Source organism: Balaenoptera physalus (assembly GCF_965194825.1).
Source record: "Balaenoptera physalus genome assembly, chromosome: 2".
Taxonomy (NCBI): domain Eukaryota; kingdom Metazoa; phylum Chordata; class Mammalia; order Artiodactyla; family Balaenopteridae; genus Balaenoptera; species Balaenoptera physalus.
Genome location: NC_138883.1, coordinates 46,861,427 through 46,878,714, shown reverse-complemented (window position 1 = coordinate 46,878,714; position 17,288 = coordinate 46,861,427). Strand labels below are relative to the sequence as shown.

General features: G+C 49.9%; 1 protein-coding gene across 8 annotated transcripts; it reads right to left on the bottom strand.

Annotated features, from left to right (window-relative positions):
* Positions 1–1,450: 1,450 nt before the first annotated feature.
* BMP4 (bone morphogenetic protein 4) lies at positions 1,451–15,389 on the bottom strand. Of its 8 annotated transcripts, none has more exons than XM_082450452.1 (4): positions 15,250–15,389; positions 5,016–5,136; positions 3,572–3,948; positions 1,451–2,586 (listed from the first exon to the last, which is right to left on the bottom strand). In XM_082450452.1, the coding sequence occupies exons 2-4, from the start codon at positions 5,042–5,044 to the stop codon at positions 1,730–1,732; spliced, it is 1,263 nt and encodes a 420-aa protein (XP_082306578.1). In that variant the 5' UTR covers positions 5,045–5,136; positions 15,250–15,389; the 3' UTR covers positions 1,451–1,729. The 8 variants fall into 8 exon arrangements, with proteins under 8 accessions (XP_082306578.1, XP_082306582.1, XP_082306579.1 ...); XM_082450456.1 differs by lacking the exon at positions 15,250–15,389 and adding an exon at positions 14,938–15,171 and having other exon boundaries at positions 3,572–3,895; positions 5,012–5,136; XM_082450453.1 differs by lacking the exon at positions 15,250–15,389 and adding an exon at positions 14,938–15,063.
* Between the last annotated feature and the right edge of the window lie 1,899 nt (positions 15,390–17,288).

Sequence of the window (17,288 nt, the reverse complement as noted above, 5' to 3'; positions counted from 1 at the left end):
GAGCTGGGGCTTTGGCAACTGCTCCACTTCTATTTTTATTGGTTTCCACTAAGCTGCTCCTTTCAGAGGATTGTAGGACTTCAGCAATTAAAAACAAAAATGAGTCCTGCTTCACCCACCCCACCTCCAAGAGCACATGGAAGTGTGTGTACATGAATGGGGGGGGCACACTCAGCACCACAATGGCCACCACCACTGCCACTCACCCATACATCCTCATGAAAAGAATGCACTCCTAAGAGCTCATCCCACAGACTACACGAAGACACTGCTTTTGCCCCAAACCCATCCAAGCCCACGCAGAAGAAAAGCACACACAAGAAATGAGCCCACGCAAGCTAAACTTCCAGGGTGTCATTTACTTGCTGGTGGCAAAAAAAAAGCAAAGGTCTCTCCTCTGGTCCTCTGAGGCCCTATATCCGTGTCCTTCCAGAAATCCATTTCTCTGCTTCACTGGCAGCCCTGAACTGAGGGAGACTGCTCAAGCACGTTAGCATTTTCCATTTTTAGTTTGGTCAAAAACTGAGCTTTGTCCTTGGAGAAACCCTGGCTCAGAACATCGCATCCACTCAGAACATCGCATCCACCTTGCATCCACAGAGATGCAAGGAGAGTTGGTATTTGACTCGAGAGACTCTATACAGTGGGATGCTTTCACAGTGCCCACTTGGAAATTCTGACCCTTCAGTATCTGACCCCATTCCCACCCCCCAACCCAGCTCAATCTCTTGGAATTTTGAATTCAATGAAAGCCTTCATCTGGGGAACAGGAGACAAGGGGGGAAAAGTACAGAAACACTGGAGAATTTCTACCATGTGGTATATCAAAATAGTGGTCACCAAACTTTTTGAAAGTAAGGCAGATATTTATTTTATTGGATAAAACCCACGTCTCAAAAAAAAAAAAACCCTCAAAAAACTCCTGTTTAAAACACACACACACACAGGTTAATATGTGAGTGTGCAAATTAGTTTTGGTTTGAAAATACAACATTGGTGCCTGTAATAACTGGAGATACCCTGGGTATCATAAAAGCAGAGATGGGAAGCATTTCCCTAGAGTTGAGACTCTTACCCATCACACTTTGCTGGGACACACCTCTAACAGGTGAGCAAAAACATAGGATGTACAAAGAGCCCAAAACTGAGTCTTTAATCTGGCCTACTCCTTTCATCCCACTGTTTCTCCAAGGCATGTGTCATCCAGATGGGAGAGGATGCCGCGTCCTTGTCCTTGTTAACATTAAATAGAAATGGAAAACAATTCATCCTGGCAATTACCATCCTCCACCATCAGTTTACTTCCTGTCTTTCCAACTTAACCACCTCCAGTTACCACACTCTGACTTCCACAGTGCCCCCAGCCCCACCTTAACAGAAGAAAATCTCATCCAAAAGAGATGGGGCGAAGGGAGAGAAAGGATTTAAGAGAAAAAGAACATAGTTTACCTTTAAAATAATGACTCATTTTATTTTTTTCTTTTAATACGTAGTTATAAATATATTTTGTCAAAATATATGATCAATATGGTCAAAACATTTGCACATAAAGTCATAAATAAGGTCAAGGTGAATGTTTAGATTTTTTTTTCCTTTTTTTTTTGTTTTTTTTTTTTTTTAAGATAAAAGTCCAGCTATAAGGAAGCAGTCTGTGTAGTGTGTGGGTGAGTAGTGGCTGGGACGTGTGTGTGTGTGTTTGTGTGTGTGTGTCCCCAAGGAAGGCCTGATCTCAGCGGCACCCACATCCCTCTACTACCATCTCCTGATAATTTTTCAGTACCACCTTGTCATACTCATCCAAGTACAGCATGGAGATGGCGCTCAGTTCGGTGGGAACACAACAGGCTTTGGGGATACTGGAATTGACAGAGTTGACCAGGGTCTGCACAATGGCATGGTTGGTTGAGTTGAGGTGGTCGGCCAGTGGAAAGGGGCAGTCCCCGTGGCAGTAGAAGGCCTGGTAGCCTGGTGGGGCCACAATCCAGTCATTCCAGCCCACATCGCTGAAGTCCACGTAGAGCGAGTGGCGCCGGCAGTTCTTATTCTTCTTCCGGGCCCTCTGTGGGTGATGCTTGGGGCTACGCTTGGCCCTCCGGCGTCGGGTCAAGGCATGTCCCCGGCCATCATGGCCAAAGGTGACCAGGAGGGGCCGGAGCTGGGCCCAATCCCCACTCCCTTGAGGTAACGATCGGCTAATCCTGACATGCTGGCCCTGGCGGGTCCGTGTCTGATGGAGGTGGGTCACCTCAATGGCCAGCCCATAATTGGGCTGCTTCTCCCGGGTCCAGCGAAGGACTGCAGGGCTCACATCAAAAGTTTCCCACCGTGTCACATTGTGGTGGACCAGTCTCGTGTCCAGTAGTCGTGTGATGAGGTGCCCGGGCGCCACTTCTGCCGGGGGCTTCATAACCTCATAAATGTTTATACGATGAAAGCCCTGCTCCCAGTCAGGGCCCTGGTCCACCTGCTCCCGGAAGAGTCGAAGCTCTGCGGACGAGATCACCTCGTTCTCTGGGATGCTGCTGAGGTTAAAGAGGAAACGAAAAGCAGAGTTTTCGCTGGTCCCTGGGATGTTCTCCAGATGTTCTAGGCGCAGTCAGGGAGGAAAAGAAAAAGGGAAAAGAAGAAGAAAAAAAAAAAAGCACATGAGCTATTTCAGAGGCTGAAAAATCAAGAAATAGCTAAGAGTTGGGTGATGAGTGATGAACTCTGCTTATATAGTGGAAGCCTATTTGGGGGAAATAAGCATACCGTTTAATCTGAAGGAGCAGATAAATGGCGCAGCTAGCAAACCAGCGCAAGCCTAGCTAACATTCAGCAAGCACCAAAGACAGAATCTCCCAATCTCCTTTATACGTCTAATAATTTCCATGTGTTAACTCCTTACTCCACCACCATCAGACTTCCCTTTTAAAGCCCTCTTGGCTTTGTGTACACAGTTTGCTTTACAAGTGGTTGTAAAGAAAAAGAGGGGCCAACAGAGCAGAGGCAGGAGGGAACATGCACACAACCACCTTCTGCCTCTTCCACTTTCGAGTATGTTACCAAACATTTCCCCAGCGATCTTGGAAACACAGAGCATGCCTTGTTGATCATGTTACAGAGAGGAAAATAAATTCCAACACAGTAATGATGCTGGTGGATTAATAACTCAGATTTACTTTGGAAAAGAAACATCCGCTAGGAAACATTCAGATCGGATTACAAGGCCCCTATTGAATAAACCTGACAAACACACAGCTGTAATATTAAATTCAGTAGGTGCTTTGGAAAAAAAAAAAAAAAAGGCAGAAACCCTGGCATAAAAGGCTTTGATATAGCAAAAACACACGGCTGGGGCTAGCCCACGTCTGAGTGGTGTCATTCCCCTTCTCTCCAACCCCTCCCTTCTGTCTCCAAAAAATAAATTCAGCCACAACTCTGAAAACTCCAGAAAGTAAGCAGCTCTGTTCCCCAGCCTCCTGGACTTGGGGCTCGGAGGTAACCTGAAGCCCTCACCCCCAGAGCTTCCACTGTCCCACCAGGCAGCCCTACTGGCCCTCCCCAGCCCAGACTCCGGGCAGGGACTGACCTTCGTGGTGGAAGCTCCTCACGGTGTTGGCCCGACTGGCGGGGCGCTCGGGATACTCCAGACCAATGCTGTGGATCTGCTCCTCCTCCTCCTCCCCAGACTGAAGCCGGTAAAGATCCCGCATGTAATCCGGGACGACCGCGCTCTTACTAGGTTGCGGGCGGCGGCGCAGCCCGAACATCTGCAGAAGTGTGGCCTCGAAGTCCCGAAGGAGCTCATGACTCTGCCCTGAGCGGCGTCCTCCCGCGTGGCCCTGAATCTCGGCGACTTTTTTCTTCCCCGTCTCAGGTATCAAACTAGCATGGCTCGCGCCTCCTAGCAGGACTTGGCATAATAAAACGACCATCAGCATTCGGTTACCAGGAATCATGGTGTCTCTGGGGAGGGGGAGGAGGTGGAAGGTTAAAGAATAAATAAACACCGATAACTAGAGAGAAATAGAGATGTCTCTGCATACGCACATAGGGCTAGAGCTAGAGGGTCAAGATGTAAAACAGGTCAGAAAGATCAAGTTTGTGTCTTCGCCCTCACACACACCCCTCACCACCAGCTGCAGCCATGCACGGCCTGAAAGTAGGAATTGCCCTGTAATTACTTGGTCTAACTTGTTTACAGTCAAATAACCCCAAATCAGATAGCCTCCATCCTGTTAATCTTTTTTTGTCCCAACTGCTATCTGAGCCATGATCTCAGCTTGGCTTCTTCAAGGATAAACAGTTAACATTGAGAAGGTAAAGAAGGGTGGGGGAGGGAGAATTAAAATGCCATCGCTCTCCTCTCCACTTCAGACCTTCAGCCTCTCTCCCCCTCTCCCTCCACCCCCCTTCTTCCTCCGCCCTCCGAGCCAGAGCCCGACTTCCACCACTTCCAGCTGGTTCGGAGCAGGAGGGAGGGAAAGCAGAGAAGCAGGAGCAGGGTGAAGACACGGGGGAGGCAGGGTCTGGGAGCGGACCGAATGGCTGGAGGGTTTATTTTACTGTGGCTGATGAGTTTGAAATGCCCAGCAAGAAGCATCTGATCGCGCCCTCTCGCTCACTCCCGGGGAAGGGTGTGTGGGAGGGGATGAGTCCAAGAGCGACCTCTGTGAGTTTTGACAAGCAGCGAGGAACTCGCCACAGGGGCACTGGGTGCTTTCCAGTTATGTGGGGAGGGGGGGCCCTTAGCCCCCCGCCCCCGGCTGAGGACCTTCCATCTCTTTAGCCCCCTCTCGCTCCCCTTTCTTGCAACGCACGGATCAGAGAGAGCGAGTGGGAGCGAGGAGCACTTTAAATAGAACCGGTGGGCTCGGAGCGCAGCGGCTGCCCGGCCTAGACGAAAGCGACAGCGCTGCCAGAAAGCAGAGTGTGGAAGGAAGGTCCGACGGGAGGGACACAAGGCGAGCACGGGTGGGGAGGGCAGAGTGAATTCCCGGGAGGAGGGAAGGAAGAGGTGTCTACTCACTGACAGAAAACAAGGCATATAATAACAGTCCATGATTCTTGACAGCCAATCTTGAACAAACTTGCTGGAAATGCTCAGAGGAGCTGCGGCAGTGCGTTGCTCTGGATGGCACTACGGAATGGCTCCTAAAATGAATATTTGAATATAATGAGACTCTGGCGCAGACAGACTCTGTTTTTCTTCCAGCCCCTAGGCGTCACGTGAGCGCAGAGGCCCCGCCCCACGCACGGAGGAGCCCGCCCTCCCCGAGGCGGGCTGTGAAAGGGCCCGCGCACCCGCCCCCGTCTCCCCACCCCCAATCCCCGCCCGCCCGCGGCCCCGCCCCCTCCTGGAGAGGCCAGCCTCCGCGCCAGCAGCCCCAAACCTCAAGCGGTCCGGGAGGAGGTCCGGGTGGCGCTCTGCGGAGCCCTCGGCCGGTCCCCGGGTGCAGCGCGCGGAGGACGTGGTCCTCGCCTCTACCTGTAGCCTTCGGTGCGTCGGGCTGGGCCCTCGCGCCAGCGGCCTGAAGCCGAGGATCTGGGGGGCACTGTAAGGGCTGCGCCTTTCAGCCCGAACCCAGCTCAAGTGGGGCCGGGATTGGGGGCAGCGGAGTCTCAGCCGCTGAAAGCCACCACTGAGGGTCATTTAAAAAGGAAAGTGCTGAGGGACACACAGACACACGCGCCGCGCGCACCCCACTTCCTCCCCAGGGTCTCCGAGAGGCCAAATATTGCTCCCAGTGACAGCTAGTCACCCCCTGGCGAACGCTTGCGAATGTTCAGAGCAAGTGGGCAGCCGCTTTAGCTCCCAGCCAAAAGCTGCGGACCCTGTCACGCGGGGCCGGAGCGGGAGACGTTTAGGCGGTAATCGGTGTGGGAAAGTGGTGAGGGAGCCGCCGCTAGGCTCTTTCCTCCGGTTCGTTTACGGAGAGAAACTCCGCACCTCGGCGATCCCTCGCCAAGCAAAGCAAATGCCCGAAGAAAGTGGTCGGTGGGCCGTTCAAGGCAGAGGGGCGGACGCCGAAGCGCAAAGCTCAGGGCAGACGCGAAAAGAGGCGTCTCCTCAGAAAGGGCGCATCACATTTTTCAGGTCTCAATGTCGCGGAGGTTTTACAACTCCCGACCCGGCGCAGAAAGGAAATCCCACCGCATTCCCAGGAGTCGAGAAAACCGTGAACAGCTTTCGGCCTGCGCTCGACCTCTGCGTCTGCGTCTCTCTCTTTCTCTCTCTCTCCCCAGCTTGTCTTTTTTAAACCACTACTCCTCCCCCGCCACTTCCTCCCCCACCCCCTTCCTCCTTTGCACCAGCTGCAGAGTCGCAGCAAATATTTCTTCAAGAATTTCACCAGCCCACAGCTCAAGGAATTACTGGGATGTCCCAACCGAAGATGCTGCACGCGTGGGTGGCTCAGCACGGGGGGCCTTTTCAAAAACCTGACCCACGCAACTCTGAGTCAGCGCGGCCTGCCCCGGGGTCCCGAGTCCCACGACTCCCGCTGCAAAGCGCACGGCACCCGGCCGCCCTTTCCTGAGGCTGTTCCCAGTTCCAGCCTTGGGTCGCTTCAGAGCTCGAGGGCTCAGGTTGCCGACCTCACTCTCCCCCACAAACTTGGTTTTCTTCTTGGGGGCACTCTCGGGAAGGCTTGGAGGAAGAGGAGTAAAGGACCAAGCGCTTAACCCTCCCTCCGGCCGCAGCTGCCCGGCGCCGCCCGACACCGCGCTAGCCGGGGTGTGGAGGCCGCGGGCGCCGCTGCGCGACGGTCCACGCCCGGCGAGAGCCGCGCCGCTTTTCGAGCGGCTTTGGGTTTTCCCGCTCCCGCGCCACCGCTGGGGCTGACTGCGAAAGGGTTGGGAAGAGCAAAGAGTTTTATTGAGACGCCTAGAACCTTCAAGATGCCCCGTGGGAGGAGCTCCAGAAACGGGCAAAGCACACGGAGAAGGGTCGGTCCCCGCGGGCGAAGGGACAGCGGAAGGCGCGGGCGCCCGCAGTCCGCCGACAATCCTCTGACCCTAGGAATCTCCCAGGGTGCGGCGGGAGCGCGCGCTGCGCTAAAACCCAGAGGCCGGGGGAAGAGCGGGTTGTGTTTCAACTGCGGATTCAGAAGGATTCGTCTCTAATCACATTTTTCTCCCCCAGTTTTCTTAATTAAAAAGATAAAAGCCGAAAAGCACTTTCGTCTCCAGAACTCTTTCTTGAGGGGCGGGGATGTAACTCGTCCTTTCCTTCCTTGCCCGAGTTTTCGCCCAACGCCAAAGTTTGTTCAGAGGTGGCCTCAGTTTACCAAGTCAATGTCTGGGGGTTTTAACGTCTCACAAAGCCTTCAGCCCACAAAACGCGATCCTCACAAACCGCTATCCTCACGAACCATTCACCAAATGGTGCCCGGGAAGCCTCTAAGGCCGCGGGCGCAGCTCCCGCGGGGAGGGGTCCGCAGGGACCCGCGAATCCCGGGACACTTTCCCGTCGGCTCTGAGCCGGGAGGGCCAGTAAGAGCCACGCGTCCGCCGTGCATCTGGCCAGCAACTCTCCAAAGGACACGACACCGCAGGAACCTGCGTTTCCGGGGCGGCTAGCATCCCGGCCGTCGTCCCTACAGACCCTACACCGTGAAATGATACAGGAGCAGCTGCAAGTCCACGAGAATAGCTCGTGGAGGAGGCGCGCTGGGCAGCAGCGGTTCGCCAGCTTTCAGGGGCTTTCGCCGGCTGGGGGCCGGGTCGGGTGACACTCCCCTAGACGCAGCCCTCCCGCGGCGCGCACGCTCCAGAAGCAGGAGAACCGCGCTCACCACCACGGAACTAGCCCTGGTTAGGTGTTCTCTCCCCACCTCGACGCCCCTCAGTTCCCTCAATTTCTCCGGACCTCAGAGCCACCTCTCCCCTTTCTCTCCTGGCCCTTCCCGCCGGGAAATCACAAATGCTAATCCACGAGCGACGTGTTCGGCTCAAGACCCCACGGTCTTTCCCAACGACCTCCAACTAAAGGCTTCTCGTCTCTGCTCTTCTCCTGCCCCGAACCTACCAGACGTGGAAATCGCCCGGGGCCACCGGACGGAGAAAGTGGTCCGGGTAGAGGCACTGGCATATATAGAAGTGACTTTCAGCGCAAGCATCCCTACCTCTAGCACCACCACCGGGGGGTGGGGGTGGGGTGGGGGGTGGGAGGGAGCACCTTTTGCCTCGACACAGCCAGAGCCCCCTACTTCTCCCCCCAAGGATGCACCTCAGCCTTCCGCCCCCCGCCCCTCGCCAGGTAGCCTTGCTCACCATAGATCCCTGCAGTAGCAGGCTCGCAAGCAGCAGCTCTTGGGGACCTCTGAACAGCTGCAGCGAACCTGGGCGAGGGCCGAGGACTGGGGCGCAGCAGGCTCGAGACGGCGTGGACGGGAATCCCATCAGGGAGAGAGGCGAGATACTCAGCCCTGATCTGCAGCAGCGTCGCAGGCTCCCGTCCCTCGGCTCTGATGCCAAACTCACCTAGTTTCCGGGCCGAGCTGCGCTCCCCTTTCCTCCCTCCCTCCCTCCTCCTCCTCTGCCCTCCCGCATCTTCTTCCTCCTCTTTCCCTCTCTCTCTCTCTTTCTTTCTTTCCTTCCTCCTCCTCTTCCCCGGCAGCCCCTCCCTTCTTCCCTCCTCCCTCGCTCGCCTCCCTTTCTGGGATGGGAGCCCCGCCCACATCCTCCCATCCCGCCGCCGGGCCTCGCCTCGCCGGCCCTGGTCCCGGAAACCCGGGCAGCGCCCGAGTCAGCAGCTGCTGCCCAGGCTGGGACGCCGCTGCCTCCAGCTCCGGGAAGCGTTCAGGGCTCACCTGGGGACCACGTGCAGAGGTACTAGAATGCATGCATCGACTAGTCGCAGTACCTTCCAAAAATACCCAGGGGAGTCTGGGCTTCTCTGAGTTTAGAGTAGCTACTGCCCAAACCGATGATTAAAACACTGAGTAATCCCCATTTACCCGAGTAATTAGAGATAATGAAACACCTCTAAAATCAGGTTATGGAGAAAGGAGCTGTTGGATTGGTTTAAAGGGAGGCCTATCCATAAACTGTTAAAGGATTTCCAAACGTTGAGAAACAGGCTGTGCTCAGAGCTGTGTGCTTAAAAGAGGTACCAGGTACCTCTTTGACTATTGAAAGATGACTTTCCTTCCAAAGCATTTTTTTAAATGCTTCTTGTGGAAAGCCTTGGTGACACTCAGAAAGTCAGCCCTAATAAACAGTCTAGTTTCCCCTGCCCCTCCAGACCTCACCCTTTTGAGGACAGAGGTGGCTTGGAGACAGGCTGGGGCAACGTTTTTATAATTGGAAAAGTCTGTTTGTAACTCATAAGTTCTAAGAACCAACAAGGCAGTTATTTTTGTTATTGTTATTGTTGTTGATTTTTGATGTTGGTTTGTGGTGCTCCTAGGAACCCTTAACATCAGCAAACTGACATTCTAAGGAGGTAACAACCACGGAAGCAACAACCTTTTTGGCCACAAGGACACAAGACAATATACCCTTTGGTCTGTTTTTAAAGGAAGAAAGAAGATGAGTTGGGCCTTTCCTACAAGAAAGTGCTAGTAATCATATTAGCAGGGAGGGGGAATGTGTGGCTTTATAAACCTTCCCAAACAGCAGCTAATTTCACACAGTGCCTCTGACGGAGCAGTGAGGAAGATATCAGCATCATCTCTCTGTTTTACAAACACCGAAGGGGAAGGACAGCCACCTTAAAGGGACTTGCCCAGAGCCCTGAAGTAAATCACAGCCTCTGCTCTCGAGTCCTGAGCTACTTCAGCTGCAGGGCAGGGCTGAGGGTCACCGCCCTGAGCTCCAGGTTGCCGGGGGAATACCAAAGGATGGAGCATTTTCTGTGCTGGATTTCTTTCCCTGGGATAGATATTACACTTCACTGTCTCAAGCAGGGCATTTAAGTCTTTACTTAAAAAGATACTGGTCCAAGGTAGCTCTTCTGTAAAAACTACCTTCACACACCTCCAATATTTATAAAACAGGAATTACTTCCTGTGTGGAACACAGGTTACAAAGGGTGGGAAGTGCTTGAGATCAGAGAAACAACTGTGAGAGCAGAGCCAAGGTCTCCTGCCATCTTTTCCAAGTTAGGCCTGTGAAGTCTTTCAGCCTAATAATACATCAAGCAAGGGAGACAAGCTGAATGGCTTTGGGCAAGTCCTTTAATTCTCATGGGTCTCAGTTTTCTCATCTGCATAATGAAAGAATTAGGCCAGATAACTTCCATGACCCTTTTCAATTTGAAAATGATTTAAATGTTTAATTGAAAGTTTATTATATTAAACATCAACCTTCTTTCATTTAAATCACTGCTGAGCCCACCTCCTCTAAGAACCTCTGATTAAGCAGGACAGGGCAGTACCGCCACCCTGAAAGGATGACTGACAATATACCTCCAGCTTCCAACATAATCAAAATTACATTAACTATTAATAATAACACAAAATTAAAACTCCAATCATTACCTAATGTCCATCCTAGGGCACTAGGCAGTGTGCTCCTTCAGTAAGGAATAAGGACAGATTAAATGTTTACCAAGCCCCCTAAATCAATCACTACTGTTTTAATCATTAACGAAATGTGTTCCTTAATATTTAAACTCGAAAGCAACAGTGATATGCTGTGCTTAAAAGCAGGGCTTTATTTCATTTCATTTTATAGCACCAGATAATAGTTTTTTTTCCTTTTTAAAACCCAAATGTTTTTGGATGATAGCTATTATCTCATTTTGCTGAAGCCCAGATACTAAAGGGGCCACTGGGCCATCCACGTGTCTGTGAAACTCATAGTCCAGGAGTTTCTAATTAAGCCACCTGACATACCTGGTTGAGACCCTGATTATGAATCTTTAGATGTGTATTGAGAGAACTCAGCTTCTGCTCTCCTGGGACAGCTCTATTTCTAGCCCACATTTTAGATGGGTGCAAACCATCATTATCAACTCCCTTTACTCCTCTTTTTGTTTTTTGTTTGTTTGTTGTTGTTGTTGTTTTTTCCTCTCTCTCATGCCAAAGAACAAATCACTTGTTGGTCAGAGAGCTAAATCGATCACAGCCTAGAGATGAGAGGTGGTGAGGGCAATCAATCCAGTCTTTTCACCATCTCAAGTTTACTTGGGAATCTTGATGTTTTTGTAGAACGTAATATGGATGGATCAAATGAAACTGTACCCTTAAAGCATATAGATTAGGAGGAGAAATCCATCATCATTCAAGAGCAACTACTGCTCCTCTGCTGCTACTGCTGAATAAAGGGCATTCGTTTGTTGGGCATTCCCTGGAGAGCATCAGGAAAGAGTAGTTGGACAGTGAGCCCTTAGAACAGCCTTTCTCAGTGTATGTTCTGGGGACCAAAAGCTTCAGAACAAGGCTGCAGGTGCTGATAAGAATGCAGATTTCCTGGCCTGGCGGCCTGAGATCTGGATCCAGAAATCTACATATTTCACAAGGTTCCCTGATGATTCTGAGTACACTAAAGCTTGAGAACTACTGTTTTAAAAGTCATTTCACTTATATTTTCAGTGCTGATACCACTGAAAGGCTGACACCTAGACATTATTAAACAAGCAAGGAATATGCTTGGCTTGTTCTCTATAAACTGTTAAATGCGGTAATTATAGCATTACTACCTCCAAACACACCTAATAGGTTTTTGCAAGTGAAAAGATTGTTAATCCTATAGGTGTAGTAGTCCTTGCTTCAGGTCCTCGATTAAAAACCACACCAGGTCTTCAAACGTTCTTTGCCGATTGTCTGTTGAAGCTATGGAGGGGTACTTGGAAGAAATTCCCAGCATCATTGCTGACTTTTGAGAAGCAGTAAGATAGATCAATTGGAATTGGAATTATAAGGGATCTCTGAAGGCATTTGCTTTTCTCTTATTAATATTTACCACTTGTCTCATATTTGCTGTCTAGCCCTCATGACAACCCTCATAAAATTTCAGCTCTACAGATGAGAATCTGAAATTTAGAGAGGTTGTGTAAGTTGCTCAAGGTCACGAAGCTAGTAGGTGGTGGCCCCAAAATTCAGACCAGCTCAGTTTGTCTTCAGCTCCACATGCTGAGAGCTGGGCCTGCAGAGGGCTGGAAACCCATGGCCATAGTTTCTGACTAAACACGGCTTGCCCTGGAGGTTTTCCCAAGGCCAAGACACCAGCTGCAGTTTCATCCTTGCAGCTTGCTGTTACAGAGAATTTCAGGATATCTTCCCGGTCCTTAGAAGACAGAACAAAATCAAGACCCATTAGCTTATCTCCTCCTGCTCTTATTACATAGCCCACCTTAAGGCAAGACTTATGTGACCTTCCCCGGGAAAAGGCTGTGATCTTGAGTAAGAGGCTGCTTACCTCTGCTGGGTCTGTTTCCTCATTGTAAAATATGAGGATGGACCAGATTCCTCATAGGTCTTTCTCAGGCCCCAAGATCAAGAAACAATATACTATTAGTTAAAATCATGGTCAAATGGCTTAACCTCCAGAGTCTTGGTCTCCTCATTTATAATCTGAGAATAACAATTTCTATTTCATAATGTTCTTATAAGCATTAAATGAGTTAATGTAATAAAATGGCAGGTACATAAGTGCTCAATAAATATTAGCTATTATTATTTTGCAAAGGTGATGATTATATGAGCAAAGTAGGTGAGAAGCCACCCTGGTATTGAGTTTTATTTACAGTTAGTGATAAACTTTTTAAAGGAAAGGGCTGTATCTCACATTGATTTTGTAATCATTGGTACTGCACATATCTCAGGCATTGACCGAATAAAGGCTGTTTACGTGAATCTGCATTCATTGAGTTAACATTCATTATGATTTATCTGTACAGATCTGACCCAGGAACACATTTCTGCCAAGATAACTAATACCTGTCAAAGTAGACATTCATAACCACTGGGAGCAAGGAAATAATAGACTAGATGACATATCCAAAGCATTTTCCATCTCTGATTTTTCTGGTCCCTAACACCTCTCACTTTTAACAATTTTTCTCTATACCTCTTGCTAAAATGTAAACCCATTTCCTTTTCTCTGCTCTGCAGAAGAAATATAAACCTGATTGCAAAGTTTTCCTTCTCCAAATATTTGAGACTGTTGTCAACCCTTGATATACCTCACTCCAAGATAAATAATATTGGATTCTAATATTTTCTCATGAATAAAACAAAACGTAATACTACTTCAGTTCCTTATGCCTTACATTGTTCTCTTGCTACTTTCTGGAATATTTTTTTTTAATCCTTCAAAACAGACCAAAAATGGACAGAGAACTCTATTGAAGACTCCAGAGAGATCAGATGAAAAGACTGCTTTTATGTCTTAACATGTTTAACATGTGGATGGCAGACAGGGCATGGATATTGAAATTCCTCCCTTTGCAAAGAAGGGTTATGACAAAGAGGATGGGATTGGTACACAATGCAGGATATTTGGCTTCTCCCTGTTTTAGGCTTCCTTTGCTAAAAGATGGTCAGCTGCACTCACCTGATTCTACGGCAGGGATGCTGTTTGGAAATAAATTAGTATGGAATGTAGCAAGAAGGTTAAAACCTTGGAATGTCTTCATTCTCAGCGCACACATCCTTCTCTTTCTCTCCCTGTTGTGCATGAACAGTGTGACCTGGCTAAAATGCAGTGTCACTGTGGGATGAGTTTTGGAGGCAGGAGCAGAGTCCTATATGGACATCAGGCTGCACCAAATGAGTTGTTGTAGTTCCCCAACCAGATGTCACCTGGGCAATACCATCTAACCGTCTCCCCTCACTTCATGCTAACAGCTTTCTATCTAGTCTTCTGCAAGGAAAGTTTTGTCCAAAGGGGTATGTGATCCAAGAAATTGTTATCGTATAAATAAAACTTGGATGTTTTTACAAATAGCTTAAATATATCAAGGTCCTTGGGGGGGGGTCCTCCTCAAGAATAAAAGTATATTATTTGTAATCACCTCAGGGATTACACATAGATGTAACAAACACTTTAAAATGCTTGTTGATGTTCACTTTGTGAAAACTCATCAGGTTGTATACATGAGATTTGTGCAGTTTTCTATTCATGTTGTATTTCAATAAGAGTTTACGAAAAATATTCTTTTGAAATGACTTTTTTACAGTTATTTTCTTTGACTACCATTTGAAGCCTACCAGCAAGAGACAATGTTTTTAGGCACCTCAGGTAACCAAGGGGTTGCACAGGGCAAAGCTAGAAGCACAATCTGGAGTCCTGGTGGCCACAGCAGTGATGAAACCCACCTATGGCTTCAGGGAATCCACTCTGGGGCCTCCCAAAGAAAAGCAGTTGCACCAACCAAGGCCTGGTCTCTGGGGACCAGTGCAACCCAAGGTAGAGGGCAAGGTGCTGCTGCCCACTACATTTTTCTCAAGCTGAGGAGGGCAGGAACAACTGGGCCAGAAGAGAAGCTCCTGGAGGCATCTGCACCTTGTACAGCTCTTCCCTCCTTCGCGTCTCTGGCTGAGAGGCTGGGACTGGGCATTGCAAAGCATCAGTCTGGGGGGTGGGGGTGGGGATGGGGGGAGTCAGGGACCCCAGATGCTTATTTCATAGTTTAAAAATGCACTAAGTCCAAAGGAGAGGTAACATCTTCAGAGAAAGAAATAGGGTCTGTCCCCAGATTCTGGGAGCCCCCGGCTTGGGGGATTGGGCTGGGGACGGGAAAGTAATAGAGAAAATGGGGCTCCGAAGGAGCGCCTCTCTTGACCCCTCGCCAAAGCCGAGTCCCAGCTCAGACCAGAGATACGTCTGAAGTGCATGTGACCGGGGTTGCGCCCTTTTCGGGCCCTTGCGTCCCCAGGGCCAGGCTCAGAGATGACACAAACTCAAATTCAAGGAGTCAGAGAAATCGGAGAAGGCTGTTGAGAGGGTGAACTGCGGGAAGGGGCCGAGCCGCCTGTGCGGAGCAACGAGGAGCCCGGCTCTCACCTCCTGCTGCCGGAGGAGGCGGTGCGGACCCCGGCAGTGCCGAGCCAGCCCCGGCGCCTCTCCGCTCCTCTCCGGCCGGCTGCGGCACCTAGCTCCGGCTCCTCTTCCCTCGCACACTCACAGCAGGCGCCGGCTTGGGCTGCCACCCTGAGGAGCTCGGCGCGCGTCCCAGGCTCGGGAGGCTGCGGGGTGCGCCGGCAGGGACGCCCCAGCAAGCGTCCCGGGGTGTCGGCCCAGCGAGGGTGGAGGCCACCCAGCTCCCCGCACCGCCCGGCCCGCGTTATTTTTAGCTCGGCGGCTACACCTTCCTACCTGCAAGAGCTCGCCCCGCTCTCAGACTCGTTTTGCAGGATTTGTGCCCCAGGTGGCTAATCTGACCCACACTCGAATAAACAGCGAAAGCGCGGGCCACGGGGTGAGCCGCCCGCACGGAACCTCCATCCAGCCGCGCGAGAGGCTCCCTTGTCTTGGAGACTCTGGGCCATTCCTGCAGAAGGAGAGAGGGAGGAAAGAGGGGACGGGGGAAGGAGGAGGGAAGGGAAAGGAGGAAGGTAGGTAGGTAGGTCCTAAGCGCGGTTCCAGAGACAATTTTGCTCCTCCTGCCTGCAGTTCCCCGTGCGCCGGCCCCGCCCTTAGATTTGTTGGGGCACAGGGTACCTGAGTCCGGATTATACTCGCAAAAAATTAAATCTGGATAGTAAATGTTAAGCTAGCTGCCCCCTCCACTACCGGTTCCGTCTTATGACAGGTTGTTCAAGCAGCAGAGTCAGGGTTTTCCCATCAGGTAAGGAAAAGAGTTTGTTTCCCCAGGTGTCTGGGCTCAAGAGATCTGCTATTTCTACTTGCCAAACCCAGCAGCGGTACCTGCAAATTTATGCAACACTGGGAAGGCGAGATTAATAAGGTTAGGAAGGGGAGGAGCAAGGACCTGGCATGGAGAAGGCCAGCAGCAGGTGTGAGGTTGCTGGAAGGGGCTTCAGATCATCTTTGGTGGAGCAGTGGGTCATTGCCAAACAACCTAGGGGGCCCCAGTCTTCCCTGAAGGAGTTAAAAATGAAACATAGCAAGGTAACTCTGTTACCCAGTACAAAGGGATGTCAGGCTGGCTTTTGAAGCCTTTGCCTCAGAAGTCCGATTTTCATTCTGAATCTTTTTGTTCCTCCTTTGCTTCCTACATATTAGGGTGTCAGTACAGGTAATGGGTAAGTATGTCTTCAGTTTGCACCAAAATGTTCTGTGCCACTCCTGCATCTGACTAGTTCTTTAGCTAGAACCTGAAGAGTTTGGATAGTCTGGTTTTATTTCCCCAGCTTTAGATAGAATCCAGGCGAAGAAAAAAAAAAAGGTGGGGGGGGGTGGTGGATAGAAACTGGAGGACTGAAAAACTAAGGGTCTTAAGCGGAATATAAAAGCGAGTGCTGGCTTTCTTTGTTGTATTTAAATTAAATGCTAATCTCTGTAGAGATTCTTAAACCTGCTATGTGGCCTCATTAAGGATCTCTAGATGGATTTTAGAGGATCTGTGAAAACCACAAAATTTATGCATACAATTTTGGGGGTAAGTGTAAAAGTGCGTGTAAGGGAGGATAACTTTATCCAATTTTCAAAGGGATTTGGGACCCAGGAAAGGTTAAAAAACCTCTAGACTATGGTGCCTGCAGTAAATCTTTCTTCTTGGGATAATGTCTCCAAGTTGTACACACACAAACCTTGACTCAGTGGTACATAGCTTTCACACCCAAGAGCAAAATGTTCTTAACTCTAATTTAGCAGAAATGTCTCTCCATTTAGAGCCAACACACACAGGGGAAAGGAGCCTGGCAGGAGAGCAGAAGTGTGACCCGGAACCCAGTTCCCTGCTCTGCCCCATGTTAGCTGGACCCCACCTACCCACCTAAGACTCCTGAGATTCTTAATGTGTAGATCAAATGCTGGAGTGTATGTGAAACTATTTTAACGCCTATGTGAAAACATATGGCTAGTGGCATTTATGAAAATAAATGCTGATGGGTTCCCGCATGCTAGTTATAATTAGATGAACAATTATGTAAATAATTATAATTATGTAAATATTTGCATATTTTCTTCAACCATATACTTATAAGGAAAATCAACATACTTTGGATTCTTGACCATTGTCAGGGACGTTCAAGTTTCATTATCTCATTTAATCCTTGAAACAATTTATGGTTGATATACTATAGTTATTCCCTTCCTACTCCCCCCACCCCCACTTTTTTTTTCTAACATCTGAAGAGAGGCACAGAGAGGCTAAGTAAACTGCTGAAGACTGCCCAGCTAACAAACACCAGATTTTAACTCTGAATGAGGTTCCTGCTTTAGAGAGGGGA

Coding starts and splice junctions, on each gene's coding strand:
- BMP4 (XM_082450450.1), bottom strand. Junction 3,896..5,011: donor ATATGCCTTGTTTTCTGTCA/GTGAGTAGACAC, acceptor TATTATGCCAAG/TCCTGCTAGGAGGCGCGAGC. Junction 2,587..3,571: donor GAGGAGCTTCCACCACGAAG/GTCAGTCCCTGC, acceptor GACTGCGCCTAG/AACATCTGGAGAACATCCCA.